Source organism: Nycticebus coucang, chromosome X (assembly GCF_027406575.1).
Source record: "Nycticebus coucang isolate mNycCou1 chromosome X, mNycCou1.pri, whole genome shotgun sequence".
In the NCBI taxonomy this organism is placed as follows: Eukaryota; Metazoa; Chordata; class Mammalia; order Primates; family Lorisidae; genus Nycticebus; species Nycticebus coucang.
This window is the reverse complement of record NC_069804.1, coordinates 143,355,643-143,380,829: the sequence shown is the minus strand read 5'-3', so window position 1 is coordinate 143,380,829 and position 25,187 is coordinate 143,355,643. Positions and strand designations below refer to the sequence as shown.

General features: G+C 38.1%; 1 protein-coding gene across 3 annotated transcripts in view; it reads right to left on the bottom strand.

Moving 5' to 3' along the window:
* DOCK11 (dedicator of cytokinesis 11) overlaps nt 1-25,187 on the bottom strand; it is a 237,142-nt gene that overhangs the window by 20,093 nt on the left and 191,862 nt on the right. For all 3 annotated transcript variants that reach the window (XM_053579537.1, XM_053579535.1, XM_053579536.1), the window contains 3 exons: nt 23,791-24,006; nt 23,641-23,698; nt 14,669-14,775 (listed from right to left, as the gene is read on the bottom strand). In XM_053579537.1, the coding sequence (XP_053435512.1) occupies nt 14,669-14,775; nt 23,641-23,698; nt 23,791-24,006 (381 nt within the window). The remainder of the gene's footprint in view (nt 1-14,668; nt 14,776-23,640; nt 23,699-23,790; nt 24,007-25,187) is intronic.

Here is a 25,187-nt window from a genome sequence, read left to right as displayed (position 1 = left end):
CAAGTAGCTGGATTCATCTCTTGGTTCTCTATTCTGTTCCAGACATCTACTTCTCTGTTTTTGTGCCAGTACCATGCTGTTTTAAACACTATCGATTTATAGTAGAGTCTCAGGTCTGGTAGCATGATTCCTCCTGCTTTGTTTTTATTCCTGAGTAATGTCTTGGGTATTCGAGTTTTTTTCTGATTCCATATAAAACGAAGTATTATTTTTTCAAGATCTTTAAAGTATGACAGTGGAGCTTTAATAGGGATTGCATTAAAATTGCTTTGTAGTATTGACATTTTAACAATATTGATTCTTCCCAGCCATGAGCATGGTATGTTTTTCCATTTGTTAACATTTTCAGCTATTTCTTTTCTTAGAGTTTCATAGTTCTCTTTACAGAGATCTTTCACGTCCTTTGTTAGATAAACTCCCAAATATTTCATCTTCTTTGGCACTACTGTGAATCGAACAGAGTCCTTAACTGTTTTTTTCAGCTTGACTATTGTTGGTATATATAAAGGCTACCAATTATGAATGTTGATTTTGTAACCTGAGATGCTGCTGCATTCCTTGATCACTTCTAAGAGTTTTGTAGTAGAATCCCTGGTGTTTTCCAGATATACAATCATATCATTGCAAAGAGCAAAAGTTTGATCTCTTCTGACCCTATATGGATACCCTGGATTGCCTTTTCTTCCCTAATTGTGATGGCTAACATTACAATGTTAAAGAGCAGCAGAGACAATGGGCAGCCTTGTCTGGTTCCTGATCTGAGTGGAAATGATTTCAGTTTAACTCCATTCAATATGATATTGGCTGTGGGTTTGCTGTAGATGGCCTCTATCAGTTTAAGAAATGTCCCTTCTATACCAATTTAAGTGTTCTGATCATGAAGGGATGCTGGATATTATCAAAAGCTTTTTCTGCATCAATTGAGAGAATCACATGGTCTTTGTTTTTTAATTTGCTTATGTGCTGAATTATACTTATTTTAATGTAATCCCTATTAAAGTTCCACTGTCATACGTTAAAGATCTTGAAAAAAATAATACTTCGTTTTATATGAAATCGGAAAAAACGTCGAATAGCCATGACATTACTCAAAAATAAAAACGAAGCAGGAGGAATCATGCTACCAGATCTCAGACTATACTATAAATCGATAGTGATCAAAACAGCATGGTAATGGCACAAAAACAGAGAAGTAGATGTCTGGACCAGAATAGAGAACCAAAAGATGAATCCAGCTACTTACTGTCATTTGATCTTTGACAAGCCAATTAAAAACATTCAGTGGGGAAAAGATTCCCTATTTAACAAATGGTGCTGGGTGACCTGGCTGGCAACCTGTAGAAGACTGAAACTGGACCCACACCTTTCACCATTAACTAAGATACACTCTCACGGGATTAAAGATTTAAACTTAAGACATGAAACTATAAAAATACTAGAAGAGAGTGCAGGGAAAAAAATCGGTGAAGAAATCGGTCTGGGCAAGTATTTTATGAGGAGGAGCCCCCCGGGCAATTGAAGCACCTTCAAAAATACACTACTGGAATCTGATCAAACTAAAAAGCTTCTGCACAGCCAAGAACACAGCAAGTAAAGCAAGCAAACAGCCCTCAGAATGGGAGAAGATATTTGCAGGTTATGTCTCCGATAAAGGTTTAATAACCAGAATCCACAGAGAACTCAAACGTATAAGCAAGAAAAGAACAGGTGATCCCATCGCAGGCTGGGCAAAGGACTTGAAGAGAAACTTCTCTGAAGAAGACAGGCGCACGGCCTACAGACATATGAAAAAATGCTCATCATCTTTAATCATCAGAGAAACGCAAATCAAAACTACTTTGAGATACCATCTAACTCCAGTAAGATTAGCCCATATCACAAAATCCCAAGACCAGAGATGTTGGCGTGGATGTGGAGAAAAGGGAACACTTCTACACTGCTGGTGGGAATGCAAATTAATACATTCCTTTTGGAAAGATGTTTGGAGAACACTTAGAGATCTAAAAATAGATCTGCCATTCAATCCTATAATTCCTCTACTAGGTATATACCCAGAAGACCAAAAATCACATCATAACAAAGATATTTGTACCAGAATGTTTATTGCAGCCCAATTCATAATTGCTAAGTCATGGAAAAAGCCCAGGTGCCCATCGACCCACGAATGGGTTAATAAATTGTGGTATATGTACACCATGGAATATTATGCAGCATTAAAGAAAGATGGAGATTTTACCTTTTTCATGTTTACATGGATGGAGCTGGAACACATTCTTCTTAGTAAAGTATCTCAAGAATGGAAGAAAAAGTATCCAATGTACTCAGCCCTACTATGAAACTAATTTATGGCTTTCACATGAAAGCTATAACCCAGTTACAACCTAAGAATAGGGGGAAGGGGGAGAGGGAAGGGAGGGAGGGGGGAGGATGAGTGGAGGGAGGGTAATTGGTGGGATTACACCTGTGGTGCATCTTACAAGGGTACATGTGAAATTTAGTAAATGTAGAATATAAATGTCTTAACACACACAATAACTAAGAAAATGCCAGGAAGGCTATGTTAACCAGTGTGATAAAAATGTGTCAAACGGTCTATAAAGCCAGTGTATGGTGCCCCATGATTGCATTAATGTACACAGCTATGATTTAATAATAATAAAAAGAATATTTTCTCCCTGACTATTGATTCTATAACTAGTGAAAATGATACCAGGTCAAAATAGAAATTTCCAACCCTGCCAGAATAATAACTGCTGCTATAAACAAACCCTTTTTGTGAACTGTTTTCTTAATGATCATAACAACAATGAAAAGATAAAGTTTTCATTTATTTATTATTTCAGGTTAATTTGAGGGTACAAAGCATTAGGTTATGTTTGCATTTGTTAGGTATAGTCCCTGTTATAGTTGTGCCCTCCCTCCAGGAGGTATACCATATACCCCTATATTGTAGTCCTTAAGTGGGAGCATACCAAAACCCCTCCCTCCCTCCCTCCTCCCCTCTCTCCATATCCCTCCTTCCCTTCCCCCTAACTTGAATTGAGTTTTTCTCTTATGTGGGCATGTATTAGATCATCTACTGGCTTCATATTAGTATAGAGTACATGGGATTCTTGCTTCTCCATTCCTGTGATACTTTGCTAAGAATGTGTTCCAACTCTATCCAGGTTAACACAAAAGATGTAGGTCTCCATCTTTCTTTATGGCTGAATAGAATTCCACGGTGTATGTATACCATGGTTTACCTATCCATTCATGAGTTGATAGGCACTTGGGTTGTTTCCACATCTTGGCAATTGTGAATAGAGCTACAATAAACATTCTAGTACAAATATCCTTATTTTTTCTGGGTAGATGCCTAATAATGGGACTGCAGGATCAAATGGAAGGTCATTTTGAGTTCTTTGAGGATTCTCCATACTTCTTCCCAAAGAGGCGGTATTACTTTGCAGTACCACCAACAGTGTTAAAGTGTTCCATTCTTTCCACATTCCTGCCAGCATCTGCAGCTTTGGGACTTTGTGATGTGGGCCATTCTCACTGGGGTTAGGTGATATCTCAGTGTGGTTTGATATACATTTCTCTGATGATTAGGGGCATGAGCATTTTTTCAAATGTTTGTTAACCATTCATCTGTCTTCTTCAGAGAAGGTTCTGTTCATGTCTCTTGCTCAGTGATAGATGGGTTTGCTCTCTTTCTGTCAATTAATCTGAATTCTCTGTAGATTCTAGTTATCAACCCTTTATCAGATTTGTAACATGCAAATATCTTTCCCCATGCCGATGGTTGACTATTTGCTTTAATTTTTATGCCTTTAGCTGTGCAGAAACTTTTCCGATTAAGTGCCATTTGTTTATTTTTATTGTTGTTGTGATTGCCACTGAAGTCTTTGTCATAAAATCTTTTCCCTGGCTAACATCCGCAGGCATTTTCCCACATCTTCTTCTAGGATTTTTATTGTTTCATGTCTTAGATTTAAATCTTTATTCATTTTGAGTCAACTTTTATAAGTGATGAAAGGTGCTGGTCAAGTTTTAGTCTTTTACATGTGGTTATCCAGTTCTCCCAGCACTATTTATTGAATAGGGATTCTTTTCCACAGTGCATGATTTTTGTTTGTTTTATTGAAGATCAGATGGCAATAAGAGACTGGTTTCATCTCTTGGTTTTATATTCTATTTGATATGTCTATGTCTCTATTTTTGTGCCAATATCATGCTGTTTTGATCACTCTGGACTTGTAATATAACCTGAAGTCTGGTAGAGTGATGGCTCTGGATTTATATTTATTATTAAGAACTGCCTTGGCTATATGGAGTTTTTTTCTGGTTCCATATAAAATGAAGAACTATTTTTTCCAGTTCTTGAAAGTATGCTGTCAGTAATTTAATGGGGATTGCATTTCATCTGTAGATTGCATTGGGTAGTACAAACATTTTAACAATGTTGACTCTTAACAGCCAAAAGCATGATTCTGGACCAAAAATTGTTTTCTTTAAGAAGGTTAAAGGTAGATGACCATTCTCTTCTGGCTTGAAAGGTTTCAGCTGAAAAGTTCGCTGTCACCCTGATGAATCTGCCCCTATAGGTCAAGTGGTGCTTACTCCTGGCTGCTTGAGAATTTTCTCTTTCATCTTGACTTTAGACAGGTTCATTACAATGTATCTTGGAGATACTCTGTTTGTGTTTAGATGACCCAGTGTTCAATATCCCTCCGAAAGGAGTGTGTCAGAATCTTTGTTGATGCTTGGGAAATTCTCATTTATGATATCCTCCAGTAGGGCACCCATTCCTTTGGGAGATTCTTCTTCCCTTTAGGGATACCTATAATTCATATGTTTGAATACTTTGTGAGGTCCCATAATGCTCTGCTTTCTGTCTCTTCTTTTCAGCCTCTTTAACTACCTGCGTTAGCTCAAGTTATTCTCTAGCTCTGAGATTCTTTCTTCTCCATGGTCTAATCTGTTATTCATTCTTTCTATTGCATCTTTAAGTTCCTTGAATAACTCCTTTATTTGCTTAAGCTCTACTATATCCTTTCTAATTTCCTCATGTCTTTCATTCATTATTTGGGTCAGTTTTTGAATTTTTGGGGTTATTCTCCACTTTCCCTTCAATCTCCTTTATTATTTTTGCCATCCATACTTTAAATTCCCTTTGTCAATCCTGTAATTCTTTATAAGTGGAATCTTCTGCAATAGCTATCTCATGATCCCTTGGGGGGTTGATCTATTCTGGTTTTGTACGTTGCCAGAAGTTTTCTGTTAGTTTCTCCTCATTAGTGTTTTCTTCTTGTTCACATCCTTCCCTTACTTTTTCCTTTCCCTTGTTCCTTCTCTAAATTTCCTTATCTCTGTGCTTAGGTGTTGCACTGTCCTTTTAGTATAGGGTCAAAAGGAAGAAAAAAGAACGAGAAGGGAGAAATGAAACAAAAAGAGAAAAAAAAGGGGAAGTAAAAGGAAAAAAAATGAACAAAAAGAGAGATACAGGAGTAATAGTGGTGTTCAGCAGGGTGCTCTGACCCACACCTGCAATTCCAGGCTTCTGGGGAGCTGAGTTGGGTGAGTCTCTCAAAGTCAAGAGATCCTTACTAGCCTGAGAAAAAGCAAGATTCCACCTCAGCAAAACATAGACAAAAAAATCAGCAGTATGTTACAGAGGGGCCCTACCAATACTATTCTTCCAAACGCCAAAGCTAGAAGGACACCCTAGACCAGGGGTTAAAAGTCTTCTTGAGCCAGGACTATGTTGGCACCCCAGCCAAGGCTTCAGAGTGAGGCTCTGTCACATAAAATGCAATACAGATTGCAATAGAAAAAACAGAACAGAAAAAGAAATAATAATAAAAGTATGTAAAGAAAATTGAAAACAAAATTATATATGATGTAAAAAAATAGAGATATTTTAGTTGTTTGAGAAATTTATGTGGGAAAGATGAGAAAAGTGGAAAAATCTCTACAAAAAGAGAGAAAAGGAGAAACATGGAAAGGAAAGAAAAAATAAAAGGGGTAGACAACCCACAGAGAAAATGGAATCCTTAGTGCTGAAGTAAAAATGAAAAAATAAAAATACAAGACAAGACAAAACAAAAGAAAACCTAAGGGAAAGGTTAGAATAAGAGGAGCAGAAAAACCTCTGGAAAAATGGAGCCCTTAGTATTGAAGAAAGTAAAAATGAAAAAATAAAAATACAACAACAATAACAACAACAAAACTAGGTAAATAAAATTTTAAAAAAGGAAAAAAGATACAAAGTAGACATAAAGTTGTGTGTAATTTAAAATAGTGTGCAATTTTAAATTGCACACAAACTTTATGGCTACTATGTGTGTGTGTATGTATGCATGTGTATAGCAACAGGTGATATTCTTGGGTTAGGAGATGCTAATCATGCAGCTGATTTTGTAGTATAAGATGGGGGCTGGAAGCCACTATCTAGCTTCCGAGGAGACAACTCAGGCCTATCTTCCTGATTTATTTGCCCTCATCGCCCACAGGGTTGGGAGCCTAAATCTCTCCTTAGCCTTCTTAAAAGATATGCTTCAACCATCCAAACAGTGCCACTTGGCCACAAAATGGCTTTCCCAGGGGAGCGGGATCCACTTAAGTCCCCCCTCAAGAATCGCTTGAGCCCAAGAGTTTGAAGTTGCTGTGAGCTGTGACGCCACAGCACTCTACCCAGGGCAACAGCTTGAGACTCTGTGTCAAAAAAAAAAAGAAAAAGGAAAAAAGATCAGCTGAAGTCCTAATCTCCAATACTTCAGAACGTGACCATATTTGGAAACAGGGTTATTGCAAATATAGTCCATTAAGATTATGCCATATTGAAGTAGGGTGTGCCTCTAACCCAGTGGTTCTCAACCTTCCTAATGCCATGACCCTTTAATACAGTTCTTTATGTTGTGGTGACCCCCAACCATAAAATTATGCAAAAATAAAAATTATGCAAAAATTATGCAGAGCTACCCGGTCTCTGGTATTTTGTTATAAGATGCCTAGAAAATGAATACATGCATTCTTCACTCATCCTTTAACGAATTTATCACCAAGTCCCACCAGTTTTACTTTCTGAATATTTCTCAAACCTGACCCTTCCTCTCCATTTCTACTCTCATTGCTTGGGTTCAAAACATCACCATTAAAAAAAACAAAACTGATCTTTCTTCCTCCAGCCTTGGCACTTTCAAATGCTTCCTCCACCCATCTGCCATAGGGTTCTGATTAAAATGCAAACCTGATTCTGTCACTCCCCACTCCCTAATACCTAGCAATGGTTCCCCAGTACTCATAAAACAAAGGGCAAACTCTTTCCTTTGGCACACAAGGCTTGCAATGATCTGGCCGATACTTCTATAATCTCATCATTCATTATGCTGAATCTTGTTCTTTATACTCCAGCGGCAATGAATGATTAGTACTGCCTCTGAAGCAAAATAATGTGTGTTAGCTTTGTGCCTTTGTTAATTCTGTGTCTTCTGCTCTTTAATACCTTTTGCTTAGTTTCTATAAAACAGTTTAGGTAATACCCCTTCCAGAAACTTCTCTTGGTCAACACAGGGTAGGAAAGACACTAGACATCATTTTCCTGACTTTGCTAAATTTTGAGGTAAATATTTATTACTATACTTGCACATGATTTGCCCATCATCTACATATCTGACTTTTCAAATAGGCTGTGACTCTGAGAATAGGGACAATATCATACTTATTTTGTTTTTTCTAGCAGGGAGTATAGGGTACTGTATAGCACATATTCAATAAACACTGCTGTTTGGATAAAGGATCTGTATATTAACACTTCATAACCAAAATTAAAATTTCCAGCAACAAAGGAAAGGATGAATTTTAGGGGAATTAAAAATCAGTTACAAACTTAGTATGTTTTATCCTAGGAATATAAAGTTGTTTTCCAATTAGAGAAGAAATCAACATAATATACTACCACATAAATCAAATAAAAGAAAAAATATATATCTCCATCAATGGATGGGGAAAAAAGCATTTAAAAAACTCAACACCTCCAGGAAGGCTATGATAACCAGTTTGATGAAAATATTTCAAATTGTATATAAAACCAGTGCATGGTGCCCCATGATTGCATTAATGTATACAGCTATGATTTAATAATAAAAAAAACTCAACACCTATTCATGATATTAAAAAGAAGTCAGGAAACAAAGAAAAGAGACCTTCCTCAATCAGATAAAGGACATCTACTAAAAACCTAAAGGCAGAATATTCTTCCTCTTCCTTGTTCCTTAGGAACAAGTTAAGAATGTCTGCTCTTACCACTTCTAGTTAAAGTATGCTGGAGATCCTGGCCAGTAATAAGGCAAGAAAAAGAGAAAAGGAATACAGACTGGAAAAGGTAAAAATATTCTGTTCAAATACTATGAGTGTATATGTAGAAAATCCTAAGGAACTACTAAAATTTATAAGCTGATTTTACCAGAGTTTCAGGATATAAGGTAAACATACAAAATCAATCATATTTCTATATACTAGCAATAACATATTGAAAGGTAGAATAGAAAAGCAAACAATATTATTTAGAATAGCATCAAAACATCAGCTATCTATCAATAAATCTAACCAAAGACTTCTACCCTGAAAACTACAAAACATCGCTAGAAGAAATTAAAGACGACCTCAATAAATGTTCATTGATTGAAAGGCTCAATATTGTTAAGCTCTCCATCTTCCATGTAGTGAATTTAACAAAACCTCTAAAAATCTTCCAATAGGCTATTTTGATGAAATTGAAAAAGGTAATCCTAAAGATTATATGGAAATTCAAAGAATGTAGAATAGCTGAAACCACTTTCAAAAAGAATAAAGCCAGAGGTTGAACACTATCTGCTTACGGGACTTACTATAAATTATAAAGGTGGTGTGATATTGTCATCAAGATGGGCAAATAGATCAGTGGAACAGAACAAAGAGTCCAAAAGTAGCCGACACATACATAAAGAATCAAAGCTTTGACCAAGGGCCAAAGTAAACTCAGTGGGGCAAAGAGAAAATCTTGTCCCCCCCAATGGTGTGAACCACTTAAATGTTTGTCTACAAAAAAATGCACCTTGACCTCTGTTCTCATTCTATGCTCAAAGTGAATTTTAGATAAATTATAGACCTAAAAAAACCCTCAGAAACAAAGTTTCTAGAAGAAAAAACAGGACAATACAATCGTACCATTATAATACTGAGGTAGGCAAAGAATTCTTGGACCAGATACAAAAAGAACAAACTATTGTATAATGACAAATTGGACTTTCATTAAAATCAAAACTTTATGCTCAACCAAAAACTCAATTAAGAAAATGAATAGACAAGGCTAAGATTGGGAAATAAATGTGTGGCACATGTATCTGACCAAGAATTTATATTCATACTATAGAAAGGTCTCCTACAAATCAAGAATAAAGAAGTAGACCAGGTACAGTGGTTCACATCCATAATCCTAGAACTCTAGGAGGTTGAGGCAGGAAGATCCCTTAAGTTCGGGAGTTTGAGCCCAGCCTGAACAAGAGTGAGACTCCGTCTCTACTAAAAACAGAAAAAAATCAGCTGGCCATGGTGTTGGGCACCGGTAGTCCCTACTACTCAGGAGGCTGAGGCAGGAAGATTGCTTGAGCCCAAGAGTTTGAGGTTGCTGTGACCTAGGCTGATGCCATGACACTCTAGCCTGGGCAACAGAGTGAGACTTTTCTCAAAAATAGATAAATAAATAAGAATGTTTAAGAGTATCATAAAAAGGGCAGCACCTGTGGCTCAGTGAGTAGGATGCTGGCCCCATATACAAAGGGTGGCAGGTTCAAACCCGGCCCTGGCCAAACTGCAACCAAAAAATAGCCGAGTGTTGTGACGGGCACCAGTAGTCCCAGCTACTTGGGAGACTGAGGCAAGAGAATCGCCTAAGCCCAAGAGCTGGGGGTTGCTGTGAACTGTGATGCCACAGCACTCTACCAAGGCGACAAAGTGAGACTCTGCCTCTTAAAAAAAAAAAAGAGTATTATAAAAAAAGGATAAATAAGTAAACAATGCAATTTTTAAGACAAACTCCTTAAAAACATTTCATGAAAGAAAATACATGAGATATATGAGGCCAAGGAACACATGAAAAAGTTCTAAACATAATTACTTACTAGGGAAATGCAAATGAAAGCTATAATATGATATTTATTCATCTCTAATAGAATGACTAAATTAAATTTTAAAAAAGATTAGCAACATCAGATGTTAATGAGGATGTAGAGTAAGTGAACTCTTGTCCAATGCTGGTGGGAGTATGAAATGGTCTGACCACTTTGAGAAACTCTTTGGCAATTTCCTGTAAAGTTAAATACCTATCTTTCCTGAGATCCAGAAGTTCCACTCCTACATATTTACCCAAGAGAAAGAAAGCACATGTAAACAATAAGTCATAGATAAGAATGTTTAAAGCAGCCTTATTCATAAAAGGCTCAAAAGGAAAACAATCCAAAACCCACCAACAGGAGAAGGGATTTAAAATGTGTATATCAAGACAATGGTATATAAAATATTGAAAAAGAATAAGCTTTTGATATACTCAACAATACAGATGAATCTTAAAAAAAAAAATAACCAGATTATGCAAAAGTAGCCAGATTCAAAACGGTACATACCAAATGATTCAATTTTTATGATTCTATGCTGATAGAAATCAGACAGTAGGGGAAGGGAACCTGATTGAAAATGGGCACAGGGAACTTTTTCTACAGGAATGGACATATTCTATTTGTTATTTCTGAAGTGGCAGGTTACATGGGTAGTGTACAATTGTCAAAATTCAAACTATTCATTTAAAATGCATGCATTTCATTGTATGTTAATTATATCTTAACATTGTATGTTGCATATGACTCAAGGGACATCACCATAAAAAAGAAAGGAAAAAAACCTTGCAAATCCAGTAAAAAAAATATATTTTTAGAAACAAATCCATTTTGTTATTATTGTTTTAACTTATGTAATAAAATACAAATACTAAATGGACATCAGTTTGTATTTTTCATTTCAATATAACTTTTTTTTTTTTGAGACAGAGTCTTAAGCTGTTGCCCTGGGTAGAGTGCTTTGGTGTCATAGCTCACAGCAACCTTCCAACTCGGGTTTAACAGATCCTCTTGCCTCAGTTTTTCTATTTTTAGTAGAGATGGGTCTCACTTTTGCTCAGGCTGGTCTCAAACTCCTGAGCTCAAGCAATCAATCCACCTCAGCCTCCCAGAGTGTTAGGATTACAGGGTGAGCCACCTCGTCCGGCCTTCGATATAACCTTTAAACGAATGTCAGTTTATTTTCCATTGCCTAGGGTATGAGGAAGAAGTCTTATGTAAACTAAAATATAAAACAGCATTGGGCAGAATGTGATTCTATCTGTATATATCAACTAAAGTATGTATAAATTACTACCATAAAACACAACAGAATTCCAGCAAATGTTTTACATAGAAAACTGATTACAGTTACTGCTCTTCTTAACTGTATAAAAAGGGTTAAGCTCAAGGTCATTTCTATGAATAACTTGAAGCTGCTGTTTGGAAGGCAAAGACACCTGTTCAGTTGAGCTGAACCATTTATCCCCCATGAAATTCTCGGAAGCTTTCTGCGGCAGCCAGTAAAAATGGAGTTCTCTAGGAAATCATCTAAGTCTAAGATTCAGAAAAGTGAATTAACTTGCCCAAAGCTTCACAGTTAAAAATTGAGCAGGAATTAAAATTCAAGTATCTTGGTCTCAATGCTGGCATTTCTCCTCTCTTTCTTTGGGATGCCACACTGTCTCCCTGCTTTCTTGTCTCCCTCTCTTTCCCCACTCTCTTTCACTCTTTTACATTTATTCTAAGAAGATAAAATAAATTTTATACTTTTATATCCTAAAAAATTCAAGTATCTAGGCCAGGTGTGGTGGCTCATGCCTGTAATCCTAGTGCTCTGGGAGGCCAAGGCAGGCGGATTTCCTGAGCTCACAGGTTCGAGACCAGCCTGAGCAAGAGCGAAACCCCATTTCTAAAATAGCCAGGTGTTGTGATGGGCACCTATAATCCCAGCTACTGGAGGAAACTGAGGCAAGAGACTCTCTTGAATCCAAAAGAGTTGGAGGTTGCTGTGAGCTATGATGCCCAAGGGCAACAAAGTGAGAGTCTGTCTCAAAAAAAAAAAAATTCAAGTATCTTGATTCTCTGTTATGATTAATTCAGCAAAATATCTAGGCTACTAGATTATATGGCTAAAAGGACACCAACTTGTCATTAAGAAACCTCACTGGGAAGTAGGTCAATGATAAAACCTGACATTTAATGTAGCACTTAATGATTTACAAAGAGCCTTCATATAACATATATTGTGAAGTGACAAGGGTAGCACTATTGTCCTTTTTTTACTGGTGAAGAGAGAGACTCATGTGGATAGAAATAGTAGGTAAAGCTTTCAGGTGTATCATTTTAGCTAAATGAACCACAGCTAACTTGAGATTTGCTTCTATTTAAAAGATCAATTCATAAAGTATATATACAGTATGTTACTGTAACTTTAACCTGATTGCTTTTCTTTCTTTCTTTCCTTCTTCTTCTTCTTTTTTTTTTTCCAACACAGGGTCTTGCTCTGTCTTCTGGGATAGAGTATAGTGGCATTATCATAGCTCACTGCAACCTTAAACTCTTGGGCATGAGCAATCCTCCTTCCTCAGCTTCCTGAGTAGCTGGGAATAGAAACATGTGCCATCATGCCTGGCTAATTTTTCTGTTTTTTGTAGAGACAGGGTTTTGCTCTTGCTCAGGTTGGTCTTGAACTCCTGGGCTCAAATGATCCTCCTGCCTCGGCCTCCCAATGTGCTAGGATTATACGCGTGAGCCACCTTGCCTGGCCTGCTTATGTTTCTTTCTCTTTTATTTTATTTTTTTTGTAGAGACAGAGTCTCACTGTACCGCCCTGGGGTAGAGTGCCGTGCCGTCACACGGCTCACAGCAACCTCTAACTCTTGGGCTTACATGATTCTCTTGCCTCAGCCTCCCGAGCAGCTGGGACTACAGGCGCCCGCCACAACGCCCGGCTATTTTTATGGGGCAGTTTGGCCGGGGCTGGGTCCGAACCCGCCACCCTCGGCATATGGGGCCGGCGCCCTACTCACTGAGCCACAGGCGCCGCCCCTGCTTATGTTTCTTAATACAACTTTCTAGAAAATGTAATTTTATGAGAATGCAACAACTTTAATGTGTGTTTCTTTTTTGCATGTTCCTACTCTTTAACCATGACCTTTCTCCCCTGGTTCAGTCCTTGGTTCTCTGGTCCTCACTTGCTATATTATATCCTATACTAACCCTGCTTTGGTTCTCACAAGGACATGACTTCCAGATGTATACGTCTAACCCTCATCTCTCTCTGTAGATTCACTTCCACATTTCTAATGGCCTGGTGATTATTTCCGTATTGATAACCTTTCATTTTAAAATGAACTGACATCTAAAATGAAATTCATCATTTTCCTTGCAAAACCTATCATTTCTCCTTAACATCCAAACCCAAAATGTTAGAGCTACCCCTTACACAGCCAGCACGTCTTCCCCTTCTTTCCTCACAGTATTTCTTAAATTCTTCACTATCCTGGCTTACGCTGTAACTGCCTCACATCTGGACAATTAGGGCAGCCCTATCTCTAACCTCTGCCTTCAGTCCCTATCATTTACCTCTAAGGCATCTCCCCAGATTATCACCAAATTAGCCTTCACTCTTCTTCCTTTCATCTAGCCATTATCCTGCTCGATAACCTCAGATAGCAATTCAACATTCTACTGAATAAAGCCCAAACATACAAAGTTTCTCAAAATCTGGCCTTGACTAGTATTCTTCTCTACTGAACCCACTGGTTAGCCAAAAGAATCCACTCACTGTGCCTCCAACACGCCTTACAGCTTCCCACCTCTTAGTTTCGGTTCCTGATTATTTCCTCCTATGTTAGAATGCCTTGAGGGGTGTTCTTGTTTTTCAAACTCCTTTCTAATCACACTTCCTCTATTCTATCTCAGCTCAAAGATATCTCTTTAACTTTGACTTTGCAGGCCACATACTGTCTACATTATTCAAATACTATTCAAAAGTCTTGTTTTTTTCCATTTCATGTAGATGTATAATCTTCTCAGGTGAACTTTGGCAGCCAGCGACCAGCCATATCTAATTATTTTACAGCTCATATATCACCAAGTCCTGAGCCTTGCTCCTAAGTCAGTGCTTAATTAATCTTTGTTGGCCCACTGACAAGTGAAGTTGTTTTCTATCCATCTGAAATTTAATGTAGAAAATTTCCATTTTAAAATACTTTTGTGCATACACTGCTTAGCCGAAGTAAAGGACAATGTTAACTCTATTTTTTTAATGAAGATTGTCCAAAGTATGTTGACTCAGATCTGATTACTGGATGGTGATTTGAGAATGAAAAATGTTGCATTTCTAAAACTAGACAATGGGAATGGTTCCAGAGATAGGGCTGTACATTCTAAATAGGGTCATCTTTATCTTGGGCAGTTTTAATACTTAAAGTTCATTTACCCTTAGTTACCTTTGAAATTAAGTTAGCTGTAATAATTTTTTTAATATAAATAAAATTTAAGAAGCAAAATTTATATAATTGGAAATGCAGGCCCTGGACTCTTACTTCACTATAATGGACATCCATCATCCCAGCATCTTCTTTCATTGCCCCTTCTTCTTCTATGTTGGGGGTAATTTTCTTGAAGGCTGAACATCCATTAGGGAATAATTCTGTGTGAATAAAAAGCAGTGGGGTAAATTTACAAAAAAGTGTTTAGTAAATAAAGATAATCCTCATAGGAATTGGCTTTTTTTTTTTTGCAGTATTTGGCCAGGGCTGGGTTTGAACCCACCACCTCTAGTATATAGGGCCAGTGCCCTACTCCTTTGAGCCACAGGTACCACCTGGAATTGGCTGTTTTTAAATAAATGCAGATATTTTTGCAAGGATCAAAGTCCTAAGTACAATTTTCAGTTACAAAAAAGAATTTTACAAATTATTTCCACCGACTACACATTCTATCAGTCTTTATCCCCAAAGGTGAGCTCAAGTTACTTATTAAGAAGTTTCATTGTTTGACTACGCATCACATTCAATGGCTAGTACAGATGGTCCCCTAGTGTAATCAAAACATTTTTAGTAAAACTTTAATCCCATGAACATTTGCGATCCACCATCTAAACAAGATGACAGGTACTTTTCAGATAACCACTGAATGATCTTTGTTAACTATTTCTAGTGCCTAATTTTAATTTCACTGAGAATTTAGTTAAGAAGTAAATCATTAGAGAAGCCCAGCCTAGGATTTGTAAGAGAGGCAGGAAATAAAACAGATGGCAAGGATAAAACATCCTGGGAGAAAACATGATAGCCACTGAAAGAACCACAGCTTCTGGAGTTAGATCCAGCTCTACCACTAACTGTGTGATTTTGGATAAGTTGATCTCTCTGGTCCTGCAAAATGTTTTACCATTTGTAAAATAGGAATAATAATAGCTACTTCATGAGAATTAAATGAAAGGTAAAGTGTTTAGAACAGAGCCTGGCATATAAGAAGTATGCAATGAATCATTATTAGTATACAAGCTTACCAATAAATAAACTAACTTTCCCAAGAGAGAATAAAATAACTGCAGCCAGCTGGACCCTGGGATTAGGAAGTGAACTCAAGATGAGAACAGCCACTGTAGGATTGTTGACCAAATTGTTACTGTCAAGCAAGAATCTAGGTGTAGAGGCTTTACTATAGATTCCGAAACATGTCCAAACCCTCCTCGTGTGGCTACCTTCACCCTTATCTAAGTGGGCTGTAATTTTAGAGTTCAAGGAAAATTCAGCCTCCTTATAAAAGGATCTGTTACCCAGTTACCAAAATTTCCTTCTGATAGTGGCTGGTCACAAAGGGAATAATTAGCATCTGCAATCTATTGTCTACAGTTTATCTAATAGTGATGCTTAGAAATAATGACCTTTAGTATTTTTCAGTGGGTTACAGCAGTTATTTTCTTTTCTTTTTTCTTTCTTTGTTTTGAGACAGAGCCTTATTATGTCGCCCTCGGTAGAGTGCTATGGCATCACGGCTCACAGCAACCTCAAACTCTTGGGCTTAAGCAATTCTCTTGCCTTACAGGTGCCCACCCCAACGCCTGGCTATTTTTGGTTGTAGTTGTCAGTGTTGTTTGGCAGGCTTGAGCTGGATCCAAACCCACCAGCTCCGGTGTATGTGGCTGGCACCCCAGCTGCTGAGCTATATGCACTGAGCCTAGAGCAGTGATTTTCAACCAGTGTGCCGTGAAAGGATCTTAAGTATGCCACAAAAATTTTTAAAGATCATTAATGAAATTATTTTCAAAGTAAGTTTAAAGCACAGTAAGTATATTCTATTTTTAATCTTTTTTTGATCAATATCATTTAAGTGTACAACTGAAGTTTAACTATAGGTTCAAGTGTGCCCTGAGATAAAAAGGTTGAGAAACACTGGGTTATGGGTTGGGGAAAGAAGAATGAAGGTTTAAGAAAGCTAAACTTGATGTTCAAGAGATTTCTCAAAATTCTGGTAGAAAAAAAGGGCATGTATCAGGGCTTAGATTTTGCCAATTCTTCTTGCATAAATGAAAGATAACTGGACTTATAATATGCTTTTTGGGTAAGATGCTCATAGAACTTGAGTTATCAAGTAGGCACTGCACTTCCACGACAGAGAGATGAAAGTCTGGTAGGGAAACATGGGGTTATTTTGAAGTATTTTTTTAAGAAGGGAGAAATACATGGGAGCAGACAGTGAGTTTCCATTAAGGAAGAAAGAGAGGCAGACATGAAAGTGATACTTACTTTGACTCACCAGATTTTAGTGACATTTTTGTTCAAAGAAATCAGGTAATACATGCGAAAAAGGCATTGAAGACAGAACTTGTTTCATGTCTGAAGATAAACATGCCTAAAATGGTGTGTTACACACCTTTCAAGTTCTATTCAAAGCACTGGACCATAAGAAGATAGGGAGCTTGTTCCAGAATATGGATCCATTCTTCATTTCCTTGTTCAACATTGCTTCTCAGCCTTTTGGCTAAGATCAAGTGCATTTCCTTGTTCAATAAAGTTTATCCATTAAAAAATTCAGCTAAACCATACTGAACCTCAGAGTCAAAGCATTCTATAATAGACATACTCTTATCTGACAATGTGAATGTTACTGTCTTTGCATTGTTATTATTATTGCTTAATCGTCTGATTTCTTTTCTGAATGTATTTATTGTTATTCGTTCTTTACGAGGTTTTTGTTTCTAGTCCTTATCTTTAACATTGTTATTGTTATTAAATTTTAAGCATTTTAAGCCTTTTTAATTCTGTGAAGGCAAAAGTGGAAACCTAATAAATACATGTACAGGTAAAAAAAAAATAAATTAAAAAAATTAAAAAAAGGTGCTGAAAAAAATTCAGCTGAACTAAACAGAGTATTTAGTTACATAATTGATTTACATTCAGGACAACAGGCCTTATCTTGTATACAAGAAACAAATAATCCTCAGACTAGCAGCTGGTCTGTGGGATCCTCTGTACAGTAGTGCATTAGGAAAACTTTTTGAAATTTAGAAGAAACAACCCACTTGATCACTTCCATGAACTCAAAAGCTAGGAAGCAAAAAGGAAGAGGGCCCAAGAGTTGAATGAAAAGATGAAGAACGTAGTTCTTATCACAGAAAAGCGTCAATCTCTAAAGGCCTCAGGCAGCGAGGTCTATGACTAGGAGAAAAATTCCTGTCTGTTCAGGAGGAATTATTAATTTCAGTCATTCCCAAATGGAGGGTTTTCATAGAATGCTAGGATTTAAGGAAGGACAAAGAAAGGTATACGCCGATGTCTGAGGTCACATGAGGCTAAAGTCATCTTGGGGGAGAGTCTTCTGGTGGGTATCTGAAGTAGAAAGACAAATTATATTTTGCCTCAAGAACAAAAATGTAAACACCCATTTTCGGAATTTCTTTTCTTTTTTAAGACATGGTTTTGCTCTGTCACTGAGACTAGAGTGCACTGGTATAATCACAGTTCACAGCAACCTCAAACTCCTGGATTCAAGTGATCTTCCTGCCTTGGCCTCCCAAGTAGCTGGGACCAGAGGCATATGCCACCATAATCGGCTAACTTTTGTACTTTTTCTCATAGAGACAGGCCCTTGCTATATTGCTAGGCAGGCCTCAAACTCCTGGCCTGAAGAGATACTCTCACCTCAGCCTCCCAAAGTGCTACCACTTTTGGAATTTCTTGTTCACATCATCTAGTGTAAAGACTATTACTGTGGTTTTTCAGCTTCAGAGTCCAATATCCTTGCTAAGTGCATTATCTTAATTGATATGCCCGATGATTTATGTCTCCCTAGACAAGAGATATATCCCTCTCCCTTTTTGCATAAGTTGTCAACACCCATCAATATCCAATGACATCAGGATCCTTTTGCTTTTTCTGGAAAGATTTTCAGATGAAATAAGTTACTGAGCCTAGAATTGGCCAGTATATATGTCCCAAAAGAAGGAAGCACTGGCTCAGTGCCTGTAGCTCAAGTGGCTAAGGCACCAGTCACATACACCAGAGCTGGCGGGTTCAAATCTAGCCCAGGCCTACCAAACAACAATGACAACTACAACTAAAAAACAGCTGGGCATTGTGGCGGGCACCTGTAGTCCCTGCTACTTGGGAGGCTGAGGCAAGACAATCACTTAAGCCCAGGAGCTGGAGGTTGCTGTGAACTGTGATGCCACAGCACTCTACCAGGGTGACAGCTTGAGGCTCTGTCTAAAAAAAAAAAAGAATGAGGCACTTGTTTCAGGGGTCGCATATATGCAGCCTTGTATTAGGGGAGCTTGGAGAGTCTGCTATCAGTCTCTCTGATATTTGACTTGGATTCTTGGCCTTGTCCTTCATAGCTGTAACTTTCATATTCCTGAATGCTATCCTAAGAAAAGCAATATGGAAACTGTCAGGTAGAGACTAGGACCTTGAATACAAGTTATCCCATGAAAATAGTGAGAAAAGGTTTGGAGGATGGAATAGAAGTCCAACCCTTGATAAAATATGACTATTGAGTCAGAAGAAGATTAAGAGGTAAGAGGGAAGACACGAAGGGAAAAACCTGTCTGGGAAAGAACAAGAGAATGAAAATTTTAAGCTATTGCATTCTGTGTACAAACACTTGGGAAAGAGAGCATCATTACCCTATAAGGAATGAAAAAAGCAGACTCTATGAGAAAGGAAATTCTTTTTTCTGGGTTGATGGTGGAACCATGCAGGCTTTGAAGCTTTGCTAAACCTAGGATGCTACTTGGTGGCAGAGGAATGCAGAAACTTGACTCTTTTCTTCCCTGGGGAAAACACTTGGGCTCTCTCAGGAAAAGAGAGAAGAGAGAGAAGTACATATGAGTCTTGCCTCCAGAGAATGTAATCAAGAAATTTTGAGGCTCTCAACAAAATCAGAGGAAGGAAATTCTGTCCTGTTTTGTACTTTACATTTTAGGGGGTAGGAAGAATAAAGTATCACCATTTCAAGGTGACTTTGGTAAAAGGAAGAGCGTGATAATCCGTAAGGTCTCTCTGGTAGAAAGAGTGAGAGTTCAGTCAGTTTGCTAGGAAGAAGTCTGAGGGTGAGGGAGGGAGTGGGGCAGGGAGAACATTCTTCCCCTTTCCCTGTCAGTTCAGAGCCTGAAATGGTCCCTCACGGTACCATGCAATCACCCCTTGAAAGGAAGGGCCCAAAGCCTTTGCCTGCTTGGCAACTATCCAATAGGACAAAGAGACTTTTTTTCTTAAAAACTCTAAACTGCTGATGGGACTGCAAACTAATACAACATTTTTGGAAGGAAGTATGGAGAATCCTCTAAGAACTCAAGCTAAACCTCCAATTTGATCCTACAATCCTATTACTGGGCATCTAACCAGAAGAAAAAAAATCCTTTTACCATAAGGACACTTGCACTAGACTGTTTACTGCAGCTCAATTTACAATCACCAAAATGCGGAAACAGCCTAAATGCCCACCCACCCAGAAACGGATTAACAAGCTGTGGTATACGGATACGTATGCCATGGAATACTATTCAGCCAATAAAAAGATGGAGACTTTACATCTTTTGTATTAACCTGGAACACATTCTTCTTAGTAAAGCATCACAAGCACGGAGAAGCAAGAATCCTATGTACTCAATTCTGATATGAGGACAATTAATGACCTAGAACACAGTGGGGGGTGGGGGATGGGGAAAGCAGAGAAAGGGAAGGAGAGAGTGAGGGGGTCACAGGGTGTGGTATATCTTTTGGGGGTGGGACACAATTATAAGAGGGTCTTTATCCATCAAATGCAATCAATGTAACCTGGTACTTTGTACCCTCAATGAATCCCCAACAATAAAAAAATAAATAAAAACAAAACAAAACAAAAAATTCTAAACAGGCTAGACACAGTGACTAACACCTGTAATCTGGAAGGCTGAGTCAGGAGGACAGCTTGAGTTTAGGATTTTGAGACCAGCCTGAGAAAGAACAAGGTTCCATCTCCACAAAAAATAGAAACCTAAGCTGGGTATCATAACAGGCACCTATAGTCCCAGCTACTAGAGACAGGAGGATCCCTTGAGCCCAGGAGGTTGCTGTGAGCTAAGGTTGATGCCATGGCTCTCTAGCCTGGGCAACAGAGACCATGTCAAAAAATAGGGTGGCGCCTGTGGCTCATTCGGTAAGGGTTCCGGCCCCATATACCGAGGGTAGCGGGTTCAAACCCGGCTTCGGCTGAACTGCAACCAAAAAATAGCTGGGTGTTGTGGTGGGCGCCTGTAGTCCCAGCTACTCGGGAGGCTGAGGCAAGAGAATCGCTTAAGCCCAGGAGTTGGAGGTTGCTGTGAGCTGTGTGATGCCACGGCACTCTACCAAGGGCCATAAAGTGAGACTCTGTCTCTACAAAAAAAAAAAAAAAAATCTCAAAAAATAAAACAAACAAAAAACAAACAACAATCAAACAAACTAAAACCCTTAAATAATAGAACATCTGCTTCCAATGTTTCCATCTTGATCAAAATAATTTTTTTTATAATGGACTTCAAAAGAAATAGCTTAAGAATTTAAGAAAACAGAAACTGAACAGGAATTTAAGAAAACAGAAAAAAATTTGGCAATGGATATGCATCAGGGATTAAACATTTTAAATGGATATATCAGAGATTTAGAACCTCTTTCTCTTTTGTCTTCATTACATTACAGAAAACAGAGCTCTACAGCTGCCCAATTATCTGTGTTAAATAAGTTGGTCTTAAGTGTAAATTAACTTTTCTTGAGTTCTGCACTCAAAAGTACTTTTATCTACTCTGCAAATACCCAGATCCTACCTATACTTCAGAAAGTCCACTAATTCTGGTGGATTGTGGGGTTCTCAAACTGGATGGCAGATTAACACATTAAGTTTATAACTTGGGTTTTAAATTAGTAGTCTACCTTAGTATAACTACCATAGTTTAATCAGCTAATTAACAACAAAAAAGGTGTTTTGGATCATATAAATAATTGAACCTAAGGGGGGGAAACCTCGAGGAGTTTACTCGTTACTCCCATTTTAGAATAATGTTTTCAAGTTTGAGTAGAATTTTCCAGGTTTAAAAATAGATGGATGGCATCTGTAAATACATATGTAAACTTCTCTTGGTTTCGACATTTTTTTTTTGTTTAAAATTCAAAACAACATTTTCTCCTCACTAAAGGGCTCTTTGATTTCTATGAATAATGAATTCTAAAAACCTTGAGGGTATTACGAAATACTTAAATGACTAGTTGAAAACACTATTTCTACTTGTTGAAACATATCAGAGTTCAGTGTTTAGGCAAGCTGCTTCATGCTAATGGTCAAAAACCATACCAAGAAGTTGTATTTCTAAAGCTTCAGGATTCATAATGAAGATAAGTAATTCTTGATTTTTGCTTAATTCTAAGGTCTTTACACTTGTTAAAAAAAAAACCAAATTCTAGGGAAATAGTTTTAACATATTTAACTATTTTCAAACTCTAAAGGGTACAGTTTTATATTTAGTGGACACAAAACTCTGATTTCAGATCTAATAATTAGAAACATGAGATCATATCCACCTAATTTCTCTGAAAACACACCTAAAATCATATTTAATACTGTGCTTAAAATTCTCATATTTGTCAGTTTTTAGGAATTGTAGATATGCAATTTCAATATTTATTTATATTCTATGGGCAAACCAGAGATTAAAATAAAAAACAACTCAAACTCAGCCTTATTTTGATAATTGATCTTTCTCCATTTTAAAAACACATGTGGGGCAGTGCCTGTGGCTCAGTGAGTAGGGTGCCGGCCCCATATACCGAGGGTGGCGGGTTTGAACCCGGCCCCGGCCAATCTGCAACAAAAAAAATAGCTGGGTGTTGTGGTGGGCACCTGTAGTCCCAGACACTCGGGAGGCTGAGGCAAGAGAATTGCCTAAGCCTAAGAGCTAGAGGTTGCTGTGAGCTGTGATGCCACACACAGCTACATACTGAAGGTGCAGTGAGACTCTGTCTCAAAAAAAAGGAGAAAACTAAAGTATACCAACTTCTTTTTTCTTTGCCTTTTTTTTAGAGACAGAGTCCCACTTTGTCGCCCTTGGTAGAATGCTGTGGTATCACAGCTCACAGCAATTTCCAGCTCTTGGCCTTAAGCGATTCTCCTGCCTCAGCCTCCTGAGTAGCTGGGACTACAGGCGCCCGCCACAACACCCGGCTATTTTTTTTGTTACAGTTTGGCTGGGGCCAGGTTCAAACCTGCCACCCTTGATATATGGGGCCAGTGCCCTACTCCCTGAGCCACAGGTGTCATCCCAAGTATACCAATTTCAAACACATGGATGTTCAAAAGAATTTCATTATCAAACAAAGAGTATTAATTTAAAATTATAAGTAAAAGAAATCTACGTTCTAATTGTGATATTATATTTGGGAAGAATCTTTTTAGAAAAAGATTCTCCACATAGGTGTTGTTATATAGGACAATTGAGTATTGCACCACAGATGTGAAATGAAAGATACATAGTTAACTATGGGAATTCTAGAATTAAAACAAAACAAAACAAAACATGTGTTTTGTGTTTCCATAGCCAAAGTCAGAGTGATCTCACTCCTGTCAGTTGGTTTCACTTTTAAAATCCAGGTACCAGTACCCTAAAGTGGCGATAAACAGACACAGTCTGCGGGCAGTTGTTGGCGAAGTTGGAGCACGTGGAGCAAAATAAGTGATCTACATTATCCTGGGTGTCTCATGAGCCCTGAGAAGAATTTAATTTGTGGCAGTCTTCCAGGGAGAAATAGTCTTGGAAAATAAACATTGGGCATCAGGACCGGCCCTGTACTATTTAACTCACTCTTGTAGCCTCTAACCAAGGCAGAAGGCAAAACATACAATCCAGTCTTTTTTTTTTTTTTAATGACAACTTCTGTTTAACAACATAACATATTTTTTCAGAGCTCAATTATACCATATTCCCAGTTGTAAGCTACAAAGATAAAAATTATGGTGCTGTGGGGAATTCCCCCCATCTCTAAGAATAGAAATATCTTACTTTTTCGGTGAAGAAACTCTGCAACCAGAGCTGCTACATGGACATAACACATTGCAGCCTGAAAAAGGATGACAAGGAGAGAATTGTCAGAATGTGCCCAAGAGGTTTTGAAGGGTGGTAGTTAGAATGAAGTACTTCTTAAGTAGTCACCTCTGAAAAATCTCCATTTTTTACATGAATCTTTGCCATGCTATCAAGCCAAGTTTTCCTGAGCTCTGGGGTGCTTGCATAGGACTTGGCTAAGCTATATTGGAGGTCAATCAGCATTTCGGGGTCTTTCTCATGCTCCTTCATTTGTGCAGTGGCCATAAGAACAGTACGGATTCTCTTGGTCAAGTCTTTGACTTCTGTGGGAAAAGCAGTTGCCTAATTTCAAGACAAACAAAAGCACATGTTCAACAACACTACTGGCATGCTCTGAAGCTCGGCATCCAATCTTGAGAACATAATAATGATTATTAGTTCTTGTTATAATTTTTGGTATGACACGTAGCATGGCTAAGGTTTTAAATAAATTATTTTAAAAATATGTATCTAGCTCAGGCTCCAAAGACTCTAATCTTGGTGGCAGTATAATCACAAGACATAAAAACATGACCTCTGGAATCAGACTACCTGGCTTTGAGCCTCAGATCTTCCATTGCAAATTCCACAGCCATGAGAGTGATCTATGTTTGCTGTTTACTTATAACAGTAACTAAAAGTTGACAGTCACTATGTACCAGGCACTGGGTACTTTGCATGTTTTGGTTTTTACAATAACCCTATCAGTCTACCGTAAGTCATTTTAATCAATGTGAAAACGAAGGCACAGAGAAATTAAGGAGCTTTGCCAAGGTCTCGAACTGCTAAAAGTTGAGACAGGATCTACATACAGTCTTGCTCCAGGGCTGGTGCTCTGGGTCCCTCTTCTAGGCCCAAGAGCGTATCTCCTCCATCGACTGACTATCACATACACTAAAGGAGAAAGAGCCATACTATGAAAATTTGTATTTACACAAATGAAAAGTCATGAATCACAGAACACTCCAAGAGTTGAAAGAAATCATTAACCTTTCAAAGTGTTGGTTTTGGCCCTGAGAAAACTAATTCAGCGTTTCCTCTTTACCCTAGCCACTGCTGAGGAAGTCCTATCACTTCCTCTTAACCCCCACTGGAGTAATAATCATCTGTATGATTTAGAGAAGATGAGGAAGGGACAAGCAGAAGGGTTAGGGAGTTTTTTTGTTTTTTCTTTTTGAGACAGAGTCTCACTTTGTCGCCCTTTGCAGAGTGCCATAGCATCACAGCTCACAGCAACCTCAAACTCTAGGGCTTAAGCGAGTCTCTTGCCTCATCCTCCCAAGTAGCTGGGACTACAAATGACTACCACAATGCCTGGCTATTTTGTTGTTGTTGCAGTTGTCACTGTTGTTTACCTGGCCTGGGCCAGGTTCGAACCCACCAGTCTTCGTGTATGTGGCTGGCACCCTAACCACTATGCTATAGGTGCTGAGCCAGGTTAGGGAGCTTTTTAACGGGGATGTACAAAGATGCAGAGGAAATGG